Genomic DNA, 22,980 nt, shown 5'->3' on the forward strand with positions numbered 1-22,980 from the left:
CATTTCCCTGACTTTGGGAGATGTTCTTTTATGATTTGTTGAAAATACTATGCTTTAAATTAAAATTCTTTTTTTTCTATTCTAGAATTCTCAAATTTCATTTTTTCATAGTGTCCCAAATGTCTTAAACTTCCTGTTCATATATTCTTGTAGCTTATCTTTCTCCTTCTTGGAATGTTCCAAATCCTCCACCTGTCTTTAAGCTCTGATCTGTTTTATGAAGTTTTCAATTTGACTTAGCATGTTTTTATTTTATGTAATTCAGATTGGTTTTTCTTCAGGGTTTCTATTTCCTTATTCATGTGTCGCATCTACTTCCTTATTTTGTTTAGCTGCTTTCAAATGTTCTCTTGGGATTCTTTTGGGAATTTGTTTTCCTCTTTGACTCCTCAGATTTCTTCCTTGATTTCTTTGAACATTCTCAGAATTTTTGAATTCTTCATCTGAAATTTCATATAATTTGTCTCCTGGAGGTGATTGCTGTGGGATTGATTTGTGTGTGTGTGTGTGTGTGTGTGTGTGTGTGTGTGTGTGTGTATGTGTGTGTGTTTCTCATATTACTGTGCTGAAATTTTTGCATCTCAGATGATCTCACTGTTTGGATTTTTTGTTTTATTAGCTGCAAAGCTGCTTCCTTTTTTGGCTTGTCTCAGCAGGATAGATCAGTCAGAAATTTGAATCAGCTAGTCTAGATTCTGGGTTGGAGAGTGGCAAAGAGATCCCTTGGCTTCCCACAAGCTTGAGTGGTATTCCAGGTGATGAAGCATAAGGGAAGGGAGGCAGTGGAACCTTGTCTGGAGCTATCCTGGAGCTTCTTGGCTAGACTGATGTTCTCTCCCTCAACTTCTCTTAGGCTCGCAGGGCTGGAGTGTAAATTAGGAGAGCCTTTTCCCAGCAGTATCCATAGCTACTACTGGCAGGGTGAGAAGTGTTTGCAGGCTGGATCCACATCCTAGATCCTTGTTGATTGCCAGTAGTTTACTTCAGCCTCTCTGAGTCATCTAACCTGCACTAATCATTTCATATAGATCTTGACTTTTGCAGAAAACAGGCAAAGGGAGTGTATTCTGTGTTACTTTGCTTCCCCCTTCCTGGTGAATTTCCTATTCTGCTTTATAAGCAACTTTCTCAAATAAAAGAAAAATCCAATTACTTTAAAAATTAGACAATAAAATCACATATTTATTGCACTAAGCTACTCAATGTTTTGGAAATTGACATTTGGTATTTATGTCTCCATTATCAAGAGCATTATCTAAACAAGAGCTTACCTCCAGTTATTCTATGGTCTTCATATATAATGTGCCAATTCAAAAACAAATGAAAAATAGACTGTAACAGAAGAGATGATAATTTCCACTTTTAAAATTTACATTAGCTATCTTCATAAATAAATAAGAATGAATCCATCCCATCAGAAAACTTATTTTCTAAATAGTAAAATTATGAGTAATTTTCTTAGTAAGAGATGATAATTTCATCATCACTGAATATTTTTGCATCTATCTTTTAGATATGCCTATTATTCGAAACAAGAAGCGGATTTTGAGAGACATTTGATTGTTGCTGTGGAGGGTATAGCTGCAGTCCGCCTGCCCCCAACCTTGATTATCATACATAACGCACAGAAGCACCTTCCACCGCGAGTCCTTGTGGCTACTGACATACCTCCTCTCATCGCTGATTTTACTTTGCCTCAGAACTTAGTTCTGGTGATTCTCAATTTTATTATTGGTTGGGTGGAAACTCTTCAGGTAAGAATTTTCTCCATGTGGTGCTCAGGAGCACACCAGGACTTGGTTATTCAAGCCTTGTCCTTTATCTAATAACTGCTCTCATATTCAAATAGAAATTTTTAATGAATAAAAATAAATAAATACTATGTGGAACAGACAACAGAGGGACAAAATAAATCAGCAGTAATATATCATCATACCATATACTTCAAAATAACACTTATGATTTCATATGTATATCCTTTGCATTTCTTTAACAACAACACTCTCGACATATGGAAGGACAAGTAAGCAACAATGAGTATGTCACAATCATTGCTTTCATCTACATCCATATGGTATTTGGACTGCACATATTTATTAAAACATGCTTTTATTCATACACTCCCATTTACCCCTTACTTTGCTAATCAGAACCTTTCTCTTCTTCACTTAAAAGAAAACAAAGGAATTTCAAAAGAATCCTTGTCACAACTAATGAACTTACTAGCAGTCATATTTAACCAAGTTGTTTATGAAAAGAGAGAGAATATGGTTTTCCAGGGCTTTTTTACTGCTGTTAATGAATTCTAGATGCATGTACCATTTTCTATATTTGGCTTTACTGGAGAACTGAACCAGGCCAGCATGCTTTGCAAACAACCTTTAATCACTGAGCCATCTCCCCAGCTCCTTATCCAAATTCTTTGATTCAAGACATTTTTTTGCATACTCATTTAAAATGCTATTTCCTAGGAAGATGCAGAAAAGATTCTATAAATACAAGTTGTAAAATTTTCATCACAACCCCATTGTCCATATATGAACTAAATTGCTGATCTGAACTGAAAACATTATTATACTACTGGTGTTTCTCAAAGGAAAAATGTTTTATAATTAAAGGTATAACTGAGGCAAGCCAAGCATGAATGAATTTCATGCATATTAAAAACAACAGCAACAGAGCTGGAGAGATGGCTTAGTGGTTAAGGTATTTGCCTATAAAGCAAAAGGACCCAGATTTCATTCCCCAGGACCACATAAGACAAATGCACATGGTGGTACATGTGTATGGAGTACTCAGGTACTCATGCTGAAGGCCCTGGCATGCCCATTCCCTCTATCTACCTACTTCTATCTCTCTCTCAGTAAATAAAATAAGTACAAAAAAAAAAATCAACAAAAACTGTCACGTTATTTGCTGTAACAAAAGAATTCAAACATGTTAGGAACTCAGTACAACTGATTCCTCTACTTGCTGAGGCCATGGTGGGAGTGTAACACCATCAGTCCACACACAGCTTTGTTTCACATAACATATCACAGACCATATCTCCTTTTGGGTATGGATAGATAAACTTAGAGGTTTAATATGTTTCAGAAATTTTCCAGAAAATTATTTGATTCAACTCAGTTAGTTTAATAGACATGCAATGTTCATTTTGAATTTATCATAATTAATGCTATTATCTTAGCAATTGTATTAGCAATAATAAAATAATTTCATTCCATGTAAGCTTATCTTGCATACTTCATGATTTCTCTGCTCTATTCATAAAAAAAAAGAATTAAATAAGGGCTGGGAAATGGCTCAACAATTAAAGTGCTCATTGGCAAAGCCTGATGGTCTGGGTTCATTTCCCCAGTATCCATTTAGAGTCAGATGCACAAAGTGGCACATGAATGTGGAGTTTGTGTACAGAAGCAAGACTTTCTGGTGCGCCCATGTGCACTCTTGCACTCCCTCTCTCTCTCTTTCTCTGTCTCTCCCTCCCTCCCTCCATGCAAATAAACACATAAGATATTTTCAATATATACATATTTTTTAGATGGTTAGATAAGTTTATTCTCAGTGTGGCATTCTCTGATCCCAATTAATACCATGTCTGCAATGTTCAAATAATAGTTCTTACAAATTGAACACAACAGAGAAGGATGTAGCATACCCACATCCAAACATACTGATTTCTACTGTTTGCTTAAAATCATTTCATCCACCCATACTTAACAATGCCCCTTTAAATAATATGACTATTTGTCATAATGCAAGGATTATAATTAACCAACTCATAGTCATGCTTTTCAATTGTCTCCATAATTCTTTTTGTAACTGATTTTTTAAACTAGTAGTTAAATAATATTTACCTGTTGGCAGGTGTTTCTCTCTCTTTCTCTTTCTGTATATATGTATTTATGCATATGTGTGTGTGTGTGTGTGTGTGTGTGCGTGTGAGCATGTGTGTGCTACAGTACACACCTCATTTGGAGCAGGGTCTCTCATCATTCACTGCTGTCTGTATTCACTGTTCCACAAGCTTCAAAGAGATTCTCCTGTCTCTGCCTTCCTTCTCACAGCAAGTATGCTGGGATTACAGACAGTAAGGCTACAGCATCTGGCTGTACAAGGGTTCTAGGGATCTGAACTCAGGTACTCACTCTGTGTGGCAAGTGCTTTATCTACTTAACTATCTCCCTAGCCACCAGTAAGTATTCCCTTAGGTCCCTTTTTGTAAACTGAATTTCTTCTCTGCCACTGGTTTGAAGACTGTTTCAGGTGATGTCTAATATTTTGTGCCAATTTGGACCACAATACTCAGATATTTGGTAAAACTTTATATATCGTGTTCATTTTTTATTTTTACACAATATTTTATTCATTTTTCGGATGAAACGTTTAAGCTTGTGAACTTTGAATAAAGCAGATTGACTTCTCTAATATGAGTTGACTTCTAATCATCTAATCTGTTGAAGGTCTGGGAAACATTCTCTGCCATGATCATAAGGGAGTTCCATCAGCAAGTGGCCTTCAGACTTCCTTAGCAGCATAAGTTCCTCCTTTGTTTCCTGTCCATTGTCCAACCTAATTGTTTAGACTTGCTTGCCTCCAAGTGTGTGAGCCAATTTCTACTATAAATCAATATGTGTACATATCCCTTGGCTTTTCTTTCTCTATAGGACTGTAATGTACCTTACAATCTGGATTTGTCCATTTGCTTCTTTGTGTGTTTTTCCCTGAGCATCCCTCCACCTTATTTCCAGCAGATGGAAGCAAGCTCTATAGCTATACTGCCCAAGATAGTAGGGGTACAGCACATGTTGCTGTTTAAATTCAAATGGACTAAAATTCATTAAAGCTAAGAGTTTAGTTCTTCAGTAGCATTTTCCATACTGTATGTGTTGAGTAGGTGCACCTATGCCATTGCTATGCTATTGGTGAATGTGGATACGTGGTTTCCATCACCACAGAGCTGCTGGATATTGCTTTCTCAGGGGTGTATTCAGACCCAACATTTCAGTGAGATTGACTGATAGTATAGTGCATGATTGACATTTACAATTTGTTTCTTCCTCTCCTGTCTTTCTTTTTTTAATATATATTTTTATTAACAACTTCTATTCTTATATATTACAAACCATGGTATTTCCCTCCCCTCCCCTGCTTTGCCCTTCATAACTCTGCTCTCTGTCATATACCCTCTCTCTCCATTAGGCTCTTTTTAAATTTGATATCATCATCTTTTTCTCCTATTATGAGGGTCTTGTGTAGACATTGCTATTCACTGCGAGGTCTTGGATATCGAGGCCAATTTCTGTCCCGACAGTTGTATGTAAGGAGTGGTACCCTTCCTTTGGCTCTTACATTCTTTCTGCTACCTCTTCTACAATGGACCCTGAGCCTTGTACAGTGTGAGATCTTTCTCAGCACTATGTTGCCTTTTGGGTCATCCCAGTGGTCATTGCCATCTGAAAAGAGAAGCTTCTCTAACCAGAAGTGAGAGAAATATTAATATATGAACATGAACATTAAGTATAGTGCTTTCAGGGCAATTTGGTGAGAGTAATATATGCATTTATCCAGACAAGAGCAGGCTTTATACCCCTAAGGCTCATGACCTCCCATGCCATAGGGTTCTGATTAGGTTTCCAGTATCAGGCATGTATTCCCTCCCATAGAGCAGGCCTTCAGTCCAATTAGAGAGCAGTTGGTTTCCCCCAAAGCACACATGCTACTATTGCACTCATTCAGTCATTTGGCCTGTCTGGACAAACTTGAGGCTTCCAGTGTCCACTGTTTTCACTGTTGATGACTTCTGTCTCCCAAAAGGCTGCATACAGTGCAGCTTTTTCCAGCTTTTTGTTGGCTGGGCTACAGGGAAAAGATTTTCTGTTCAGCACCAGTTTGATTTCTCAGGGACTTTGCTGCTCAGGCATGTGAAGTCTTCAGCAATAGGTCTTATCATCTCTTTCTCATGGGTAACCAAGGGCCTTGGCAATAGACTATAATGTTTTGAAGGCAACAGGGACCTCCCTGGCCAACAACTCACTGGAAGGTAACTCATCCCTGTCATTGAAAATTTTCTAGTAAGCATCTATGGTTTCTGGATGAGCCATTGTTCAAGAAAGTAGATGTTCATATGTCAGAATATCTTGAATTTAGATTGACCCTCCCCTTCCACCCTTCTTTTATACAATATCTTTCCCTGACCTCACTTAGGCCATTCTTCTCCCTGTAATCTGTTCTTCTACTTACATATATACAATACCATCCCCTTAAGATCTTCCTTCTCTTCCCTTCCTTATAGCATTTTCCTAGCTTATGGGCCACTGCTACCAATTTTTGGTTACAGCTCATACACAAGTCTATACATTTGTAGCTAGGATCCACATATAAGAGAGAACATGTGACGTTTGGCTTTCTGGGCCTGGGTTACCTCACTCAGTAATATCCTTTTCAGGTTCATCCATTTCCCAGCAAAATTAATAATTTCGTTTGTCTTTACTGATAAATAGAGCTTCATTGTGTAAATATATTTTAAAGGATGAAATAAAATTTGATGTATCAAATGTTGCAAAATGATAATAATGATAGTAACTTTTTTGATGTATGTGATGTTTTTAATATTAATTAGTAGAGAAAATTAAGCTTTGCAGAAGTAATTAGATATACTAATTTTGTATTTTTTCTAATCTTATATCTTTTCAGCATTTTTGACTGCTTGGGAGAATGCAATAAGCTCAAGTAGTATAAGAAACCTATTTGAGATTATACTTTCTACAATTTTCAAATACCTGGATGTCTACTTCAAGTGATTACTGAATCAAAACGAACAATTCTAACCTATTGACAAACAGTAATTTCCAAAATGTAGTGTGACAATAACCATGTAGTTTTATGGTTTCTAGTATTTTTGATGGTTCATCATTTAGTTGATATTTTCTCATGTACTCAACACTGAACTCAAATTAGTACTATGATGACTTTTGATTCTTTTGAATCCATCAATGCTTACATCTTAATATCTAAAAGTATTGCACTATGCTATGAAAAATCACAAGAAATCAATAAAATGATGTTAAACTATATGGCTTTTTGATGTTATTGCACCTAACTTCATTTCATGAAATTTAGAGTAATATATCCAACTGATATATAATGAAAACCTGGGACATTTTGAAATAAAATGTTGACATTAATTTACATATTTAGAATTCACAAAACCAAACTGGCAAATCTAAACCCTTCTGTACCCTGAAGACACACCTGAGATCCTTTCATTTGTTCTTCTCCCCAGTATAGCCACATTGCATAAATCTCCTTTCTCTGCTTTTAGCAATAACTTGTCTTTTCAATTGGCATATTGGAGATGGCTGAGCCTAGTTAGGTGAGATGCTGCATTCCTGATGTTGATGTGAAAATCTTTGGCATAAATTTTAGCAAGCTAGCTAGAAAAAGAAAAGACATTTTCTGGGTGTTGGCACCAGCTAAAGTTGACCCTATATGGAGAAGAAAGAGTAAATGGTCTCATGCAGCTACTACACTTGTTTACATTTACCTTTCCTTTAGAGTGGACACTGGCTGCTTTCTACTCCTATTCAGTGCAGCAGGGGAATACATGGATTTTATAGGCCCTGCAGTCTGCCTTTGGAAAGTTCTTTTTGACTCATGCACTTTAGGTTCTGCTGTTCCTTTTCTCAGCAGAAAGGCTTTTTTGGACTATTTGAGTTCTCTTATTTTATGTTATTTTTATTGTTAATTTGATAGAGATAGAATGAGAGAGAGTGAGTGAATGGGCATGCCAGGGCCTGGCCACAGTAAATGAACTCCAGATGCATGGGCCACCTTGTGCATCTGGCTTATGTGGGTACTGGGGAATTGAACCTCTATCCTTGAGCTTCACAGGCAAGAGTCTTAACGACTAAGCCATCTCTTCAGCCCTTGAGTTCGTTATTTTATTTTTTTATTTATTTTTATTTTCACAATTTTTATTAACATTTTCCATAATTACAAAAAATATCCCATGGTAATACCTCCCACGCCCCGCACTATCCCCTTTGAAGTTCCATTCTTCATCATATTACCCCCCCATCTCAATCATTGTATTTACATATATATAATACCAACCTATTAAGTACCCTCCTCCCTTCCTTTCTCTTCCCTTTATGTCTCCTTTTTAACTTACTGGCCTCTGCTACCAAGAATTTCCCTCTCACTCAGAAGCCCAGTCATCTGTAGCTAGGATCCACAATGAGAGAGAATATGTGGCACTTGGCTTTCTGGGCCTGGGTTACCTCACATAGTATAATCCTTTCCAAGTCCATCCATTTTTCAGAAAATTTCATAACTTCATTTTTCTTTACCGTCGAGTAGAACTCCATTGTATAAATGTGCCACATCTTCATTATCCACTCATGAGTTGAGGGACATCTAGGCTGCTTCTATTTCCCAGCTATTATAAATTGAGCAGCAATAAACATGGTTAAGCAAATACTTCTAAGGAAATGAGATGAGTCCTTTGGATATATGCCTAGGAGTGCTATATCTGGATAATATGGAAGATCAATCTTTAGCTGTTTTAGGAACCTCCACACTGATTTCCACAATGGCTGGACCAGATTGCATTCCCACCAGCAGTGTAGAAGGGTTCCTCTTTTTCCACATCCCCACCAGCATTTATGATCATTTGTTTTCATGATGGTTACCAATCTGACAGGAGTGAGATGGACTCTCAATGTAGTTTTAATGTGCATTTCCCTGATGACTAGTGATGTAGAACATCTTTTTAGATGCTTATATGCCATTCGTATTTCTTCCTTTGAGAATGCTCTATTTAGCTCCATAGCCCATTTTTGGATTGACTTGTTTGATTCCTTATTATTTAACTTTTTGAGTTCTTTGTATATCCTAGATATTAATCCTCTGTCAGATGTATACCTGGTGAAGATTTTTTTCCCATTCTGTAGGTTGCCTCTTTGCTTTTCTCACTGTGTCCTTTGCAGTGCAAAATCTTTGTAATTTCATGAGGTCCCAGTGATTAATCTGTGGTTTTATTGCCTGAGTAATTGGGGTTGTATTCAGAAAGTCATTGCCAAGACCAATATGTTGAATGGTTTCCCCTACTTTTTTCTCTAGCAGTTTTAGAGTTTCAGGTCTGATGTTAAGGTCTTTAATTCATTTATACTTAATTCTTGTGCATGGAGAGAGAGAAGACTCTATTTTCATCCTTCTACAAATATATATCCAGTTTTCCCAACACCATTTGCTGAAGAGGCTGTCTTTTCTCCTATGAGTATTTTTGGCACTTTTATCGAATATCAGGTGGCTATTGCTACCTGGACTTACACCTGGATCCTCTATTTTGTTCCACTGATCTACATGTCTGTTTTTGTGCCAGTACCGTGCTGTTTTTGTGACTATGGCTCTGTAGTACAGGTTAACATCAGGTATGGTGATACCACCAGCCTTACTTTTGTTGCTCAATATTATTTTAGATATTCTAGGTTTGTTGTGATTCCAAATGAATTTTTGGATTGTTTTTTCTATTTCCGTGAAGAATGCCTTTGTACTTTTGATTGGGATTGCATTAAATGTGTAGATTGCTTCTGTTAAGATTGTCATTTTCACAATACTGATTCTTCCAATCCAGGAGCAAAGGATGTTATCTTTTGGGATGATTTTGTTCTCAGTTATGCTGCTCTCCTGCTTGGGTATCTCTTTAGTGTGCTGTGGGTTCAAGTAGTCATGGCTAGGTTGCTGGACCACTGCTCTGTTTGCTGGAGCTGTGCACTAGTGGTAGTGGAGGGGAGGCTGCCGATGCTGCTCTAGTTCTCTGGCTGGTCCAAGTATTCTTCTACCTTGGGATCTGCTCCTCTGTTGTTCACTGCCATTCTCCCTTCATGTTTCTTGAGTTTGTGGAGAGCTCTGATGTGATTGGAAAATCCCCTCACCTGGCTTTTCCTTCAGGTCAAGCTGAGCCTGGCAGCTGGCTAGCATGCTGCCGCTGTGGTTTTGTGGACCTGCCGGAGGCTCTTCTAACTGCCTGTGTGGGCTTTGTTTGCTCTGGATCTCTCCTTCTTCCCTATTGCCATTTCAATTTCCTATAGACCTCACTTTTTAGTAAAAGGGTGTATTTTGCTAGTTTTTTTGTTTTGTTTTGTTTTGTTTTGCTTCTATACTCCCCCCCACCCCAGACTGCTTTGGTGTGGTACTTATGCCACCATCTTAACCAGAAGTCCTCATTTTTATTTTGAAATAAGAGCCAGAAAATATGACTCAGTAGGTTAGAACTAATTATGTTGTTCTCTTTTTAACAGGTCTACACAGGTTAACAGAACTAATAAAAATCAAAGCCTACTTTTAGATCTCTTACATTTAGGAGATAATGATGTTGACCATAAATATATGTTTATATAATGTGATATAAAATTATAAATCACATATAACATAACGAACTACTCAAGGAACTACATTTAGACAAAATTAAATGTCAGGTCTGATCAAATGTCAATTTTGTTATTTTCTTCAATATAAATGGTACCAAAATTATATAATAAGGATGCCATAAATTTTACTATCATAATTGTTTATGGTCTACATATAATACATATGATATAAAATAAAGTACTTACAGGATAGTTGCATGCAGTTTAAAGAACAATCTTGAGCTTATAAAATAATTTTAAAGTATGTATGCCAAGGTACCCAAAATTATAATTGGGGGTTGTGAAGATGGTTCAGTGGTTAAAGGTATATGCCTGCCAGCTTGAGTTCAATTCCCTGTTCACCCATGTAAAGTGAGCAGATATTCATTTGCAGAAGCAACAGACCCTAGTGTGCTCATACAGACACATAACACAAACACTACACACACACACAAATGGAATTTAAATGTATTTAAATTCATTCTGAGTTGCTAATGTTCTCATTTTATAAACATCAATTAACATTTTATTATAATATGAGTTTATATTACATACAAATTTTAGTGTATTTCATCTTGGCATTTCTGTATCACTCTTAGCCGATATCCACACTTCTAATTATCCTTTCTTACTCTTGCATCCCCTCAACTACTGGTTCCCTTGTGATTCCTAAGTAGATCCTATACTACTTTAAAGTCACTGTTTTCTTTAATTCTAGCTCCCATTTAAAAGATAAAATTCCAGAGTGTGAAGGATCACATCTTTTATTTTTAATGTTTTTTATTAATTAGTTTGGTATTAAGCAAATACAGTCAGTTTAGTACCATTATTAGGCTCATCCATGACCTACCTCCTCCCCTTTGGCCCCTCCTTGTTATGGTAGATGGGTCATGTATTGTGGAGTTAGCCCACAGTTATTGGTACGCTAACTGTTTCTGATATCATGACCCAACATGTGGCTCTGACATTCTTTCTGCCCCCTCTTCCACAAAATTTCCCTGAGCCATGCTGGGTTCATTTTTGGTCTGCTTCAGTGATGAGGTGTTGGGGGCCTTTGAGGCTCTGCCTCTCTGATTTGGTAGGGGTTGATTTTTCACTGTGTTGGTCTCCTTCCACCTTGTGTTGGTATCTGATTCATGAGGAAAATAGCACCCTTGCTTGTTTTGCCAATTGTGCTTAGTTTCAGCCAGGGCCCTTTTCAGGTATGATGGGGTGGCTCTCTCCTTAGGATCTACATCTATCTGAAAAAGAGAAGCAGATTCTCCAATGGAGAGTAAGTTAGCACCAGGACAAATGAGATAACCCTTACTTTTTTTAATAGAGATTTTAATAGGTGTAGGCCCTCTTGTAGCCCATGATTGATAGTAGCTTGATATTGGATAGTGGGATAATGTTTGGATATGGTTCTGACTTGTTTCCCAGCTCCAGCTATGGGTCCCATACCACTGAGGGGCTCAGTTTGCCATATCAAGAGCAGTTGGTTCCCCACCATGGCTGTGTGCCACTATTGCACTTGTGTGGGCATCACAACAGGTTATTTGCTGCTAAGTAGGTTAGACCATAAGTTGCTTAGACAGATATTGGTCATTTTCCCCCATTCACCCATGTAGCACCTTCAAGCACTAGACACGCTGACTGTCTAGGGACTGACTCTCTTCTAGCTTCCAGCCATGCCATTCCATTTTTACATGTCAACTGCATATGCTGTCTTCAGCAGTAGGTTCTTACCACTAACCTTTGGTGGGTCATCAAGTATTCTGACAGAAATCTGTCATTCTTTTAGGAAACCTTGTAGGTCTCTCTGATCAAAAGCTCATTGTGAATGATAGCCCCATGCTGGTACTGGGAGTTACAGGTCAGTGCGTACTAAGAAAATGAAGAAGAAGATAACTAATATACAAGAATTAGAGAGAAGAGAGAGAAAGAGAGAGGGAGAGGGAGGGAGGGAGGGAAGATGTAGAAGATTAAGGTTAGCCTTGATCCTACCCTCTCCAGCGTCTTGTGGTTTAGATATTCCCTGTAAGGGCCTGGTGAAGGTTTGGCCATTTGGTCTGCCTTTTAGGAAGTAGAATTTTATGATACCATTACCATTTGGGTCTAGACTTGTGTTTCCCACCCCTGTGATGCCCTCCCCTCACTCCACATCCATCCTAGTTTCTAGTCCACGAGACACTTGCTGGATATGTAAGGTATCTTGTGTATATTCAGGTTAGATGTTGTAGATGAGTGAGACTATGTGGCGATTTTTTTTTATGACTGGGTAAATTCACTGAGAATGATCTGTTCCATGTTCAACCATTTTTCCTCAAATTTCATTGTGTCATTTTTTTCTTACTGCTGTATAGAATTCCATTGTGCAGATATACCACATCTTAGTTATCCATTCTTCTAGTGATGGACATCTGGGTTGATTCCAGCTCTTGGCTATTACAAATTGAGCTGCTACAAACATGGTTAAGCAAATCTCTCTGGACTGTGGTTTGAAGGTTATAGGGTAAATGCCCAGTAAGGGAATACCTGGGTCTGTTGGTATCTGTATAGTCAGCTTTTTCAGGAGTCTCCATATTGCTTTCCAAAGTGGTTGTACCATCTTACATTCCCACCCACAGTGGATGAATGTTCCTACTTCTCCACATCCTCACCAGGATTTATTTTCATTTGATTTTTTGATGTTTGCTATCCTTATTGAGGTAGGGTGGAATCTCATAGTTGTTTTAATTTGCATTTCTCTGATGAGTAGGGATGATGAACATTTTCTTATGTGCGTGTTTGCCATTTGTGTTTCTTCCTCTGTGAACTGCCTGTTAAGTTCTCTGCCCCATTTTGTGAGTGGGGTGTTTGACTCTTTACTGTTTAGATTTTTGAGTTCTTTGTAGATTCTAGAGATTAGGCCTCTGTCAGTTGGATAACCCGCAAATATTTTCTCCCATTCTGTGGGTAATCTATTGGCTTTGCTTCTTGTGTGCTTGTCTGTAAAGAAACTCTTCAGCTTCATGTGATCCCATTGGTTGAGTGACTGTTTCAGATTGTGAGCTACTGGGGTTTTGTTCAGGAAGTCTTTTTCCATTCCTATATCATGGAAAGTACTTCCTAAATTTTCTTCCATTAGTATTTGAGTTTCTAGTCTTATGTTGAGGTCTTTGATCCATTTGGATTTGAGTGTAGTGTATGGGGAAATGTGTGGACCAAGTTTCAGTTTCCTGCATGTGGTTATCCAGTTTGTCCAGTGCCATTTGTTGAAGATGCTGTCTTTTTTCCAGCCTATATTTTTCGGGCCTTTGTTGAATATCAAGTAGCTATAGTTGCTTGACCCAAAGTCCGGGTCCTCAAGTCTATTCCATTGGTCTATACTCCTGTTTTTATGCCAGTACCGTGCTGTTTTTATTACTATGACTTTGTAATATAGCTTTAGATCAGGTATGGTGGCAGCTTTAAAGCAGAGAATAAACCTGGAGAAATAAAAAAAAAAGAAAGTTAAAAGATGAGTTAGATAGTATTACTAAGAAGCCTTCTGAAATTGTCCACATATCTTCATTTTGTCCTACTCAGCCTGTTTTTAATTGCTCCCCCTTAGAAAAGGTGATACAAATAGCCATCAAAGAAGGTGATTAGGAAGTGTGAGCTTTCCCATTAGCTTATCCAGTAACTGAATTTCAACAGGGTGATCAAATAATGAGGCAATATACTTCCTCTAATTTTAAAGACATAAAAGAATTAAAAACAGCTTGTGCACAATATGGACCTATGTCACCATATACTATGTCAATTATACAGCAGGGCAGGGAAAATTCTAACAGCAGATGATTGGAAATCTCTAGGCAAAGCTTGTTTATCAGGAGGATTTGTTCTTTTTGTTTGTGTGGTGTGTGTGTGTGTGTGTGTGTGTGTTTGTGTGTGTTCGTTATGCTTGCTAGCTATGTCATGTTTATGACTATTTGTAACTAAAGAGATGAGAGGGACACAGGTTTTAATAGCCTTATAAGAAAGATGGTTAATGATGGAGTGAGATGTATTGATTGAAGGAACTGGGAAGAAATTTTTCAATGTTGGGATATAGAGTGCTTATTAAAAATGCCTTTTGAGTGGTACTTAGATCAGAATGTTAAAGTATGTAAATAAAGGTGTGTGGATGTAAAAAAAAAGAAGAAGAAGAAGACATTTTCAGGCTAAACCTAAACACCATGCCTAAAGTTAGAGGTTTTTAAACTGTTTACAAACTCTTAAAAAAACAAACAAATGAATTTTCATACTAAAATATGTTGGGATAGCTTGCTTAAGCTTTATCAAATTTAAGTCATGGTTAAAACATAAAATTGTTTTATGTTAATAAAAATTTCTGTGGTACATGAAATCAATAGCTATCAAGTTAAAGCCAAAATCATTGGTTGTCAAATAATGTTTTTTCTTTCAAAAAGACTTATCAAGGGTTATATTAATATTTAGCTAGCTGTTTTGGCTCAGAAAAGACCAGATTCTACTTTATTGTATGTAAAGTAACTGTCTCAATTTTGGTATCTTAAGTCCAGTGCTTATAACAAAATTAACTCCTAAGATATATTCCCTACTTTAGGGTACAGCCTAATGCTCAAACAATGGTCCTCATCTGAAAAAAAAAAAAAATTCAAGCTCCATGGTTCTGTTTCCAATGTTCTCTGGGTTATTTGTGCCCCCATAGGTATCTCAATTAATCAAAGATGTTTCACACAGGCGCTAAGACCTTACACTGTCTTACTTGTCTTTTTCTGATAATTTCTAGGTTAAATTAGATAAGTTTGTAAATCAACTGGTACTGTTTTCAAGACTGGTAACAGGTTCTGCCTATATTTATAAATATTATATATTTAAAATATGAGATGTGCTTATTTTCTATACCTCATATATAAGGCTTATGCTGCCATAGTACAACTAAAATTTTGAAGATGTGACAAAATGATTTTAGAAGCCCTTGTGCCATTCTTTAACTAAGTCTATTTCAGTAATTAAATGTGCTCTATATGTACATACATCCAAGCTGGTGTAACTTCCTTTCTAAGTGTGTTAATAACCTATGTAGAAGCCAAAGCCAATTGGAATCATTGGAGTAAAAATGTCAATATTTTGGCCTATTCTCCCATGCCATGAGGCCACTGGAGATGATGGGACACTTCTACACTGGCCCCCTGGTAAGTCACCAGTCTTCCTGAGCAGGGAGGATATGGAGACCCAAACAAAACTGGTGAACAATATGAAACAGAAGAGTCACAATTGAGGAGCAATCAGTCTCCTGACTTCCCAAAGAAGGGAAAACTACTTGCCCAGTATGGCCCTGACTCATCCTAACAGGCAAAAGACACCAGTAAGCTATGGGGCTACTCCTGTGTCCCTAAAGTCTCTTTGGAGAGCCATTAATGACCTCCAAAATTAATCCTTAATTGACTTTTGGCTATCTGCATGGTCTTAAACACTCAGAGAGAAATGTATAACCAAAGATTAAAACATACCTTAAATATATGAATGGCCTATTAAGTAACACAAGAGCTTTTCAAGAGGGGAAACAAATAAGCATTAAGACATTTTTTGCCCATAGTTCTAATTCTATAATAAATAAAAACAAGTATAGATGTTCAAAGGGTTATTTTCAAATCTAAAATATGTAAATAAGTTCTGAGACAAAAAAATATTTGTACAGCCTTTAATGGCACCCAATAGCTTTTTATTATCAAGATTAAATGTTGTGTATATGTTTCTGATAACTCTGCTAACATCTCATCTGTTTTACAAGCTATGTTGAATACTACTGTGCCATTTAATGAACAGTTCTGAAAGAAAATCTCAGGCAGCTCATCGTCAGATGGTCCTGAGACAATCCAAGCCTGTCTACCTAGATTCTCTTGACCTCCAAAAAAACCAATTTGCTGTGTGCTTACTTCTCATTAACCCCTTATTTTTATTCTTTCTCCCCAATGTTTTCTTTCAAGACTATCTTCCTACACTCTGGGGTCCATTAAAATAGTTTCCCTCTCTGGAAGAGACTCTAACTGCAACAAGTTCCCACTTTGTGTCCCATTTAGCAGGAAATAGTAAATGATCTGATGTCTTTGAGCCAGTCCCCTAAAGCAGTTAGAGTGTCTTCTCATGACAGGGAGAAATAAGAGGGGATTAGATCTACTCTTCCTACAACAAGAAGGACTATGCCAAGCCCTGGGAGAGCAATGTTTCTTTTATATCAACAATTTGGGTATCATTAGAAATAGCTTAGCTGTGGTCCAGGATATACACATGCAGGATTTAAGTACTTTTGTTCTTCTTTTAATATTAAGCATGTTACTGGAATTCCTTATAACCCCCAAAGGCAAGGTATCATTTAAAGAGCAAATGGAACATTAAAAATCTGGTTACAAAAAACTAAAAAGGGGAAATGACATAGGGACCCATAACAAAATGGTTAAATCATACTTTATTTATTTAAAATTTTTTACTTTTGGATGCAAAAGGGTTTTCTGCTGCTGACCATTTTTGGCATGCACAAACCAAGACTAATTATGCTAAAGTAATGTGGAAATATCCATTGACTAACAAATGCAGTGGACCCTACCCTGTATTAATATGGGGACGAGGATCTGTTTGTATTTTTTCATAGAAAGAAAATGGAGCCAGATGGTGCCAGAACATTTGGTCTGGTATGCAGGTCACCAGGCCACAAAATCAAACAAGAGGACAGTGCTGATCCTGATGATATAGTGTCATCTATATTTTGCTTACAGTAAAGTTTACTGGACTGTCCTCAGGACTGTGGTGGTCAGACAATGGACATCAGCAAACTTACATATGGAAGATGGCTGCTGCTATGGGAGGTATCAGGTTTACATCTGACAGCAATAATTCAAATAGTCTTCCAAAGGAAACTGTTATGGCCTGTGTTACACCACCTTATACCCTGATGTTAAGAAATATAAATATTACTTGGTATCATGGGTCTGAAGGAATGTTTAATGTTATCTGTGATAATTGTAGTCTGTCCAGTTGTATTTCTCATGATTCTGAAACTGTAATGATTGTCAAACAACCTGAATTTGTTATGATTCCTGTTAATCTTTCAAAGCCTTGGTATTCTGACAAGGGTATTCAAATTCTAGAGGATGTTAAAAATAGTTTAAGTAGACAAAAGAGAATTGTCAGTTTAATTATTGCTGAGATTTTTGCATTATTACATTATAAGCTTCTATTACTACTGCTGCTGTTGCTCTTACACAAGAAGTTCATACTGCACACTTTGTCAATAATCTAGCTAAGAACATTTCTGTTGCTTTGGGAACTCAAGTAGCCATAGACAAGAAGTTAGAAGAAAAAATAGATGCTTTGTTTTATGTAGTAACGTAGTTAGGAGAGCAAATTCAAGGAATGAAGATTAGAGCTCGATTGGAATGCCATGCAGATTACCAGTGGATCTGCATCACCTCTAAAATTTAAAATGCTAGTTATGAAGATTGGGTAAAGGCCAAAATTCCCTTGGAAGGAATTTGGCACCATGATAACGTTTCATTAGATTTGGTTAGTTTACATTCAGAAATTCTAGCCATACAGAAGAGTCATCTTTATTTTGACACCCCTAAGGCTGCTAATGATTTACTTACTGCAATTAAGTCTGTGTTGCCTGGTTGGGATTCTCTAAGTTCCTGGATAGGCAGCTTTGCAGCTGTGGGAGTTTGCCTTCTGCTTCTCTTGTGCCTACTGCCTATTTTCTTCAAGTGTCTGATGAAGTCTAGTAGATGTTCACGCAGAGGTCTGAGCTATGGACTATAGAACACATCCTTGGCTCCTTTAGACTTTATCCTAACTCTCCCTGAATTTTGTCTGGCTGGTAGCCAGAGACAGGTAAGATCGGGGGAGGAGGCATCCAACCTAAGACAGGGCATGTACTGAAGGATAATACATTTGTCCAATGATGGGTAAGGATGTTCTTCTGCTTCTGAAAACCTAAGACAGGCACAGTTGCTTCTTTTAATAAATAAAGAAGGGGAGATGTTGGGAACTGCAGCTGCTCTTTGACCTCTTGACACAGAGGCAATTAACGTGAGGTAGGCACCAGGCACAGAGGCCTTATAGTACGACTTAAATGAAGCAGGCACCAGACACAGAGACATTACTTATTGTATGGCCCTGGTGAAGCTGACTTTAGGCATGTAAGCATTGTCAAGAAACTTTTTTATTCTGTATATAAGCTTGTGTCTGCCTGAATAAACCTGAGCCTTGATCAGAACTTGTCTTGGCTCCATTCCTTGTGTTATTGTCTCAGATACATTCCCACTCCCTCCTTCAGGGTCTGTTTTGACTCTTGTGCTGCAGGCTGGCACAATCCCAAGGTCATTGCCATCTGAAAAGAGAAGATTCTGTAACCAAAAGTGAGAGTAGCATTAATATATGGGTATGAAAATTAAGAGAAATGCTTAATGGGCAGTTTAGTGAACATAGAATATACATTTAGCCAGACACCAGCAGATGTTACACTGCTAGGGCTCATGACTACTTCTGTTGTAGGTTTTCACTATCAGAGATGTATTCCCTTCCATGGAGTGGGCCTCCAGTCCAATTAGAGAGTGGTTGGTTTTCCCCATAACAGACATGCCACTAGTGCACCTGTTGGCTCATTTGGCCTGGCTGGCCAAATTTAAGTCTTGCAGGCTTGCAGTGTCCACTATTGACTATCTCTACTGGTGATTTCTGTTTGTCCCATTGAACTGAATGCAGCATAGCTTTTTCCAGCTTTCTGTCAGCTGGTCTACATGCAGGAGGTTTTAATCTTAGCTACAGCAGGATTTTTCAGTAACCTTGCAGCCCAAGTATGTGCAATCTTCAGCAATATGGTCTAACCATCTATTCCTGGTGAGAAGCCAAGAGACTAAGCAATGGCTGGTAATGTTTTGAGGGCTGTTACATATATGGCCAACAACTCACTGGAAGATATCCCATCCCTGGCAATGAAAATTTTCTAATAATAATCTATAGCTCCTGGGAGTTCCATTGTCCAAAACAGTAGGTTTCCATATGACTTATTTATATCCTCTTAGATTTTGATTAGCCCTCCCTCCACCTTTCCTTTACTCAGTCTCTTACTCTGACATCACTTAGGCCTTTTCACCCATTAATCTATTCTTCTACTTACATATATATAATACCATGCTATAAAACCTCCCTCCCTCCCTATCTATTCCCATTATATTCTCTTTCTAGCTTACTAGCCCCTGCTACTCAGTTTTATTCCTACTCACATAGAAGTCCAATCATTTGTAGCTAGGATCCACATATGAGAGAGAACATGTGATGTTTGGCTTTCTGGGCCTGGGTTACCTCTCTAAATATAATCCTTTCCAGATCCACCCATTTTCCTCCAATTTTAATAAATTAATTTTTCCCTACCACTGAACAGAACTCCATTGTATAAATATGGCACATATTCATTATCCACTCATCAGTTGAGGGACATCTAGGCTGGTTCATTTCCCAGCTATTGTAAATAGAGTGGCAATAAACATGATTGAGCAAGTATCTCTAAGGTAGTGAGAAGAGTCCTTAGGATATATGCCTAGGAGTGGTATAGCTGGCTCATTTGGTAAACCTATTTTCAGGTATGTCAGGAACCTTCACACTGATTTGTACAATGGCTGGACCAGACTGCATTCCTGCCAACAGTGTAGAAGGATTCCTCTTTTTCTGTGCCCTAGCCAGAATTTATTGTTATTTGTTTTCATGATAATAGCCATTCTGACATGAGTGAGATGGAATCTCAATGTAGTTTTAATTTGTATTTCCCTGATGGCTGGGAATGTAGAACATTTTGTATATGTTTATGTGCCATCTGCATTTCTTCTTTTGAGAACTCTTTATTGTGTTCCACTGCCCATTTTTAATTGGGTTGTTTGATTTCTTATTATTTAGTTTTATGAGTTCTTTGTATATCCTAGATATTAGTTCTCTGTCAGATGTAAAGCTGGCAAATACTATCTCCCATTCTGTAGATTGCCTCTTTGCACTCCCCCCACAAAGGCTCCAAAAGGCAACAATAGTCAACACCAAAATACAGCTTATTTGAGAAGGGTAAAGCCAACAAAGAATATTTAGTTCAAATTTAATACATAACTTTTCCCAACATGGAAAGAGAGATAAGCACTTCCAGTGCAGGCTTATGTATCTGCCTTTACATAATTAGGCCCTGCTACCTTTGGGGATGGCTTCCAATCTCACCAATGCTGAGTGCCCACCTTGATCCTTCTTGGTACTGGGGGTGAATGAGTTTTCTGGATGTTCATGGCCCTGATGGTTGGGAGATGAGAGACTTTGCAGAGTACCTGGAGTCGGACTAGAGCTGATCAGCTTGTCCTGTTTGGATTCTCCTTCAGCAGCTGCTCAGCTTGTCTCTGCTGTCTTCCCTTTCAGGTTTCTTGACTTTGCAAAGAGTCTGATGTGAGTGGAAAATCACCTCACTTTGTTTCTGTTCCTGCTTCTCTGTACCATTGGGTGGGCGGGCCCATGGATCAGGGCTGCTGGAGCCTTGGTGAGATTCTGGCTAGTTAATTCCTTTCTGGATGACCTTAGGCTCTCCTGCTTTTCTGCTGTGGTTGATAATAACTTATATACCTTCACTTTTCAGTAGAAGAATGTATTTTGCTGTGCTTCTGTTTATTTCCCTACCTAGGCTGCTTTGGTGTGGCTAGTATGCTGCCATCTTACCTGCAAGTCTGGATTACATCAAAAATTAATTTTTTAAACCTGTCCTATAAAAGGAAGGGTGGAATTTTTGTCTGAAGCTTCTATCTTTTTGATATTTTTATTTATTTTCAAGGAGAGAGAATGGGCATTGTAGGACTTCTTGCTGATGCAAGTGAACTACACATGCATGCACTACTTGGTTCATCTGGCTTTATGTTACCATTGGGGAATCAAACCCAGGCCATCAGGATTTTCAATCAAGCACCTTAACTTCTAAGCTATCTCTTCAGTCCTGAAGTTCTGTATTGAAGGGGTTAAGGAGTAGGCTCAGTCTCAAAGAAACAGTGCAGATGAGCCATAGATAGTATGCTGTATTCTTCTGCCTCCATATGTATGCACAAAGTGTAGAGACATCTTCACACACACATACACACGTACACACACACACACACACACACACACACACACACACCACTATACACAACACTAAATAAGTAATAAATAAATGAATTATGAAACTCCTTCACAGGTTCATGAATGTGTGTACTAGTCTCTAGCTGGTGGTACCATATTGAGAGGTCTTGGGGATTGGCTACCTGAGCTGGCTCAATAGAGGCAGGCCTTTGTGGGTTCTAGCCTTACCCTGCTTCTGATCACATACTCTCTGCTTCCTGGTCAGTCCTCAGTCACTTACTTTCTGCTACATAGCTGCTCTTCAAATGGGTTTGTATACAGATTGTAGAGCATCACAAAGCTGTAAGATAAAGAAAGAATCCATGTAAACCAGCTGACAGAAAGCTGTAAGAAGCCATGCTGCATGCCATTCAATGGGAGAAAGAGAAATAACCAGTAAAGGTACTCAACAGTGGACACTGCAAGCAAATGAACCAATGGGTGCAATAGTGGCATGTCTGTCATGGTGGAAACCAGCTGCCCTTTAATTGGACTGAAGGCCCACTCCATGGGAGGGAATACATCCCTGATACTGAAAACTTAAAACAGAGGTAGTCATGAGCCCTAGGGGGTAACATCTGCTGATGTCTGGCTAAATGTATATACTATGCTTATAAAACTGCCCAGTAAGCACTTCTCTTAATGTTTATACCCTTTTATTAATGCTACTCTCACTTTTGGCAGAGAATCTTCTCTTTTCAGATGGCAGTGACCTTGGGATGACTCAGAAGGTATTAAGGTTACTGGAAAGAAGTGACTGGAATACTCAGTACTGCAATATCTCTATTACACCTTCCAAGGCTCAGGGTCTATTGCAGAAGAGGTGGTGGAAAGACTGTAAGAGCCAAAGGAAGGGTAGGACTCCTTACAACATGCTACCCCCAGAAACAAAATGGCCTGGATATTCATGATGTCACCATGCCTGACACTACCTACACAAGACCATCATAATAGGAGGAAAATAGAATGACATCAAAATAAAAGAGAGATTGATTGAGATGCTGAGGGGATATGATGGAGAATGGAGTTTCAAAGGGGAAAGTGGGGGAGGAAGGGTATTACCATGGAATATATTTTATGGTCATGGAAGTTGTTAATAAAAATTTGAAACTAAAATAAAAAGATAAAGCAAGAAGCCCTTTGAAATCACAGCTTTGGCTAGTGCATTCTCTCTTAAGATCAACACAGAAAAAAAAGAGGGGCAGCCGTGACAAACTTGACTGTAAAATATTCTTTATGAACTTCAATCAACAATGGGAACTCTAAAACAACTTCAGCAAAAATTCAGAGAAAAAGTGACAAATTAGGTCATTCTATGTAAGCCAAAAGAAATTTTTCCCACAAGCTGATCTTGGTTGGGTGATTTCTGCCAGCAATGCGAGCCTGACTAAAACACTCTATAATTGTAATCATATAAAACTATTTG

The 22,980-nt window shown here is 38.0% G+C and overlaps 1 protein-coding gene across 1 annotated transcript in view; it reads left to right on the forward strand.

Annotated features, from left to right (window-relative positions):
• The window catches only part of LOC101612713 (protein LEG1 homolog), a 31,534-nt gene extending 21,212 nt beyond the window's left edge, over positions 1 to 10,322 (forward strand). The window contains exons 5-6 of the mRNA XM_004651343.2: positions 1,514 to 1,754; positions 10,308 to 10,322. Of these exons, the coding sequence (XP_004651400.2) occupies positions 1,514 to 1,754; positions 10,308 to 10,322 (256 nt within the window). The remainder of the gene's footprint in view (positions 1 to 1,513; positions 1,755 to 10,307) is intronic.
• Positions 10,323 to 22,980: the final 12,658 nt, after the last annotated feature.

This window comes from Jaculus jaculus, chromosome 9 (genome assembly GCF_020740685.1).
Source record: "Jaculus jaculus isolate mJacJac1 chromosome 9, mJacJac1.mat.Y.cur, whole genome shotgun sequence".
Classification (NCBI taxonomy): Eukaryota; Metazoa; Chordata; class Mammalia; order Rodentia; family Dipodidae; genus Jaculus; species Jaculus jaculus.